The sequence below is a fragment of the Astyanax mexicanus genome, chromosome 12, assembly GCF_023375975.1.
Source record: "Astyanax mexicanus isolate ESR-SI-001 chromosome 12, AstMex3_surface, whole genome shotgun sequence".
Taxonomy (NCBI): domain Eukaryota; kingdom Metazoa; phylum Chordata; class Actinopteri; order Characiformes; family Acestrorhamphidae; genus Astyanax; species Astyanax mexicanus.
The window spans coordinates 19,376,157-19,381,765 of record NC_064419.1 but is presented as its reverse complement, the minus strand read 5'-3'; the positions used below and the strand labels follow the sequence as shown (position 1 = coordinate 19,381,765).

The 5,609-nt window shown below is 51.5% G+C and overlaps 1 protein-coding gene across 1 annotated transcript; it reads left to right on the top strand.

Moving 5' to 3' along the window:
- Positions 1-3,094: 3,094 nt before the first annotated feature.
- On the top strand, positions 3,095-5,368 carry LOC125806211 (uncharacterized). Its single transcript, XM_049486192.1, has one exon. It carries the CDS (start codon positions 3,315-3,317, stop codon positions 4,719-4,721), a length of 1,407 nt encoding a protein of 468 aa, XP_049342149.1. The 5' UTR covers positions 3,095-3,314; the 3' UTR covers positions 4,722-5,368.
- The last annotated feature ends 241 nt before the right edge of the window (positions 5,369-5,609 follow it).

Below are 5,609 nucleotides of genomic sequence, written 5' to 3'. Positions count from 1 at the left end.
TTTTAATTTTTACATGTTAAAAAAAGAAAAAATTGCTGATTTCTGTAAACATTTTGATTTAAATAGTTAATACACGATTATTCTTTTGGAAGGGCTCAAATAAAGGTCACAAAACTGACCAAGAAAAAAAAACCTTGCTATAGAACCTTTACACTAGGATTGTATGAAAATGTATTGATATTGTATCATATCACAATATTTTGTTTTGCAATACTGTCCTTATTAGTTTATATGTAATGATTGGTGTCAGAAGTAGATAATTAGATAGATAATCAATGACTTCGTTGTTTTCTTATCTGAATTTCTTAATGTTTTCATAAATCATAATGTTTGGCTTTCTGCTAGCTGTTTATCTAGCTAGCTAGCTATTTATCTATCTATCTATCTAGCCATTTATCTGTCTAGCTATATATCTAGCTAGCTAGATACTTATCTATCTAGCTAGCTAGCTGTTTATCTAGCTAGCTAGCTAGCTATTTATCTATCTAGCTAGCTATTTATCTGTCTAGCTATATATCTAGCTAGCTACTTATCTATCTAGCTAGCTAGCTTGCTAGCTATTTATCTATCTATCTAGCTATTTATCTGTCTAGCTATATATCTATCTAGCTAGCTAGCTGTTTATCTAGCTAGCTATTTATCTATCTATCTAGCTAGCTATTTATCTGTCTAGCTATATATCTATCTAGCTAGCTATTCAGTGCTTATTTAAAAAATGTCAGCATTGTAGATTAATACTAAAGTCTTCCAAACTATCTAGAAAACATATGGAATTATTCAGTAAACAAAAACGTGTTGAACAAAGCAGAATATGTTTTATATGTTTCTTTTATTTTAGATTCTGGATTCATGAGGTAGAGTCACTTGCAATGACTCTCAGTTAACAGCTGTGCTGAACTTGCCAAGAGTTCATTACCTGAATTTCTTGAATTTCTTTTTCTTAATGTGTTTGTGTTGTTAAGTATTAACAGAGTTTTGGCATATGGAGCGCGCCTCAATTACAAGCTCCTCCCCTTGGCCATACATATATATACCTCCCTGTTTCCCCTCACCTTTGTGACGTTCAACCTCGCGTGACTGCCAAGTTACCTGTTCGAAGTTCACGTCACTCGCTCACCATGGATCTGGATCTAGTTGCCTCGGACTCGGAGTTGTTTTCCGGCTCCTCGTCCGTTGCTTCATCCCGCCCCACTTCAAGGCTGCGATCCGTCGTCTCCGTGCCTGATGCCCCTGCTATTTCGGCGGTTACCGGCTCCCAGGTTCGGCGAGGCCGTTCCCCAGCCCAGCGTGATCTCTCCCCGTCCCGACACCACCGCTCCCAGGCTCGGCGTGGCCGCCCCCCAGCCCAGCGTGATATCTCCCCGGCCCGGCGCGGCCGCTCCGGCGTGGCCCACCCCGGCTCTGGACGTTCCCGCCGTTCATCTCAGGCCTCCCCTCCTCCCGCTCGGCGCTCCCAGCGTGTTTCTCGCCGCAGCAGCTCCCCCGTGGCCTCCACCTCCCGTGCGCTGCCTTCCCCTTCTCCGGCTCCAGCTCGCTCCATGTCCGAGTGGACCGTCGCTGGTTTGCAGAAGGTCCTCAGGGACCGCAGGATCCATTTCGCCCGTTCCGCTCCTAAGAGGACTCTCTTTTCTCTCTTACTCTCCTCAGACGCCGCCATTCGAAGATCCCCCGCGCGGCTTCCGCGAAGCCGCGATGACGTCACCTCTACTTCACCCAGGCGGCGCGGCCACCCCGCCCACACTCCCTTCAGCCGCTCCACCCCCCCCGCCGGTGAGGCGGGCCCCTTCCTTTCCACCCGGCCCATTACCACTCTTTCTTCTGTCTTTTCCCGCCTTTCTCCTCCCTTCGTTGCTCCTCTTCCTTCTCTCTCCTCTTTGCCCCCTCCTGAGTTTTCCACTCTTCCCGCCAGTGGCCTCGTTTCTTCTTTTTTCCCCCCCGTTTCTGTTTCCGCCCCCTTAGTTCCCGTTCCCGCCCACAACCCCCCCGTCCACCGAGTTCCTCGAGTTCCCCAAGCACCCCGAGTTCCCCAAACCCCCCGAGTTCCCCAAGCACCCCGAGTTCCCCAAACCCCCCGAGTTCCCCAAGCACCCCGAGTTCCCCAAGCCCCCCCTGTTCCCCCTGTTCCCGTTTCCTCTGACCCCCCCCAGGCCGTTCAGCAGCTAACATCACTTTCTCTTCCTTTCACTCTCTCCTCAGGCGCTCCGAGTGTTCAAGCCGCCCAGCCCCTCCTCCCCACTCCTCAGGTCCATGACGGCTCCTTCTCCCTCTCCACCGCAGCTCCCGCCCCGCCTCCAGCCGGTGCCCGCTCCTTCTGCCCTCCTCTGGTTCAGCCATCTCTACGCCAGCGAATCCTGCAAGGTGCGGATGTGGACCTTTCCGCTCTCCTCCGTCCATCAGCTGCCGCTGCGGCGCCCCGCCTTCTCGATGTCGGGGGCGTATCGCTCACGCTCGGATCTTCTGAATCCCGCGCCTCCAAGATCCTTACCGTGCCCGAGTTCGCTCTCGCGTTTTCCACCTTCCGCGACGTTATCTGCGCTGTTTTCCCTGCCCGCCGGCAGGAACTCGATGATTACCTGTCCATCATCCTTGATATGGCCGTGCGATACGGTGGCTCGGGATTTTATGAATACCATCGCCTTTTCTCCGCACAGGCAGCTGCGCGCCTGCAGCAATGGAATATCGCTACCTATTGGGGCTCCCTGAATCTCGAGCTTTATTGCCGTATTTTCGCCGGCCGTCCTTCCCTCTCCTGCGAACTGTGCGGTCAGCCGTCACACCCCGTCTCAGCCTGCTCACTGGTGATCTCTGCTCCTGTCACCGCTCCTTCTCCTGCCCCCCCCTCTCTCCTTTCACTCCCTTTTGCCGGCGCACCTTCAGCTGCACCGCGTCTCACTACCTGCAGTTCTCGCGATTCGCGCGGAAGGCGCCTTTATTTTCTTGGGAATCAGGCCGTGTGCAATAATTTTAACGCGAACGGGTGCCGCGCATCTTCGTGTCGTTTCCTGCACATCTGCTCTTATTGCGCTCAGGCTCACGCCCGCCCTTCCTGCCCCCACCATCCCCCCAAGTTCGGGCGGAGCTGACTGCTCCGCTATCTGTCAACCCCGGTAAACGTACCTGAACTCGCTGCTTGCCTGTCTTCTCACCCTGACCCTGTATCGGTACGCTACCTCCTCGATGGTTTCACTTTCGGTTTTTCTCCTGGGCTCGTTTCTTTGCCAGACTTTTCTTTCTCGGCTCCCAACCTCCTGTCAGCACAATCTGAACCCGACGTTGTCTCCTCTCTCCTCGCCAAGGAGGTTTCTGATGGTTTCATGGTCGGCCCCTTTTCCTCTCCCCCTTTTTCTACTTTTCGGATTAATCCCATCGGCATTGCCACGCGCAAATACTCGGGGAAGAAACGCCTCATCATTGACTTGTCCGCTCCCCATGGCTCTTCTGTTCCTTCTGTCAATAGCCTGGTGCCCAGCGACGAGTTTTCTTTGTGCTATGCCCGCGTCGATGATGCGATTTCCCTCATCAAACTCGTCGGGCGCGGCACTTGGATGGCCAAAGCTGATATCGTCTCAGCTTTTAAGGTCTTACCCATCCATCCTGACTTTTGGCACCTATTTTGCGTGCGCTGGAAGGGGCGTTACTACTTCGCCACCCGGCTCGTTTTCGGCTGTAAGAGCAGCCCCAAGATATTTGACTGTTTCGCCGAGGCACTGTCCTGGATCCTGCTCAACGTGTGTCACATTCCCTATGTCGTGCACCTGCTGGACGACTTTCTGGTCCTCGACGCCCCGTCTTCTCCACCCGCTCGTTGCATCACCTCCCTAGCATCAGTTTTTCACCGCCTGGGCGTTCCGCTGTCCGCCGAAAAGACCGTTGGTCCGTCTACATCGCTCGAATTTTTGGGGATTTTGCTGGACTCCGCCAACTTTCAGGCTTCTCTTCCCCGCGATAAGCAAACTCGCATCTCCCAAGTTCTCTCAGAATTTCTGCAACAGCCTCGTTGCACCAAGCAGCAGCTCCTGTCGCTTCTCGGGCATCTGAATTTCGCCATGCGCATCATCCCACAAGGTCGCGCGTTTATTTCCCATCTCCTCCTCCTCGCTTCTTCAGCTACATCCTACTTTCAGTTCGTCACCCTGGATGAGGCTTGTCTAGCAGAGATACGTTTCTGGCTCCTACTCCTCTCTCATTGGAATGGCATTTCATTTTTCTTTAACGACGCAGTATCCAATCCTGTTGATATTCATCTCTTCACGGACGCCGCACCTTCTACAGGCTTCGGCGGTTTCTACGACGGCAGATGGTTCGCCTCCCAATGGCCTGCCGAATTTTTTCAGCTCCCTTCGGATCTTCGTGATTCATCCGCGCTTCGTGAACTTTACCCCATCATCGTCGCTGCCCTGCTATGGGGACACGAATGGACGCGACGCGTCATTTTCACACACTCTGATAATCTAGCCGTAGTAAACGCAATCAACAAGGGTCGGTCAAATTCCCTGTCCTTAATGCCATTGCTCCAGAGGCTCACGTGGCACTCCATCATGCATCAGTTCATTCTCAAAGCTGTTCACATTCCTGGTTCATCTAACTCCATTGCTGATTCTCTGTCTCGTTTCCAATTTCAGAAATTCAGGACCTTGGCTCCACTCTCAGACCCACATCCAACCCCAGTTCCACCTTATTTGGACACCATCTTCCCGCTGCACACGCCTTCTACAATTTGACTCTCCAATCCCAGGACCTCATTCTTAACGCCGTTTCCCCCAACACTCTTTCTACTTACTGGACAGGATGGCAATGTTTTCGTCGGTTCCACGTTTTTCTTTCAATCCCCTTTCCCTCCTTTGATCTATTTAGCACGGCCAACTTCCTCACCTTTACCAGCTCCCGCCTCTTCATTCGATCATCCTCCCTCAAAGTTTACCTATCAGCTATCAACTTCTTTCATAAACTCCTCCATGGCTCACCTCATCCTTTCGTTAGTCATCCTCAGATCACTCTGCTTTTAAAAGGCATTAAAAGGAGCGAACCTCCTCTCACTCACAAACGTCTTCCCCTAACCTCTCACATTCTCTCCTGCTGCCTTTCCACTCTACGTTCCGGACAATATTCTCCCAACATTTCTCAAACCTTAGAAGCTATGTTTTTGCTAGCTTTCTTTGGTTTTCTCCGAGTTTCAGAATTTACCACTCCTTCCACCTCTCATCATCCCTCTCTCCACCCCTGTCTGTCTGATATCACCATCCTGGACACCGACACCCTCATTTTCAACATCAAGAGAAGCAAAACTAACCAATTTGGCATATATACTCCAGTCTACATTTTCAGACTTCATTCATCTCTCAGTCCTTACGAACCTCTCCAGCTCTACCTCCAGTTCCGTCTCTCCCAAAGTGCTCGTCCTCACGACCCCCTGTTTATCAATGAATCCGGTTCCCCTGCTACCAGTCATTGGTTTCATTTTCACCTCAAGAACGTACTCTCCCTCAGTGGATTTAACCCCGCACATTTCTCCGCCCATTCTTTCAGAATCGGAGCAGCCACTACAGCTTCTCACCAAGGCATACCTGACCACACCGTTCAGATCCTCGGCCGCTGGTCCTCCCATGTCT

Excerpts from the sequence above, each read along its gene's own strand:
- LOC125806211 (XM_049486192.1), top strand. The coding sequence starts at position 3,315 with ATGGTCGGCCCCTTTTCCTCTCCCCCTTTTTCTACTTTTCGGATTAAT.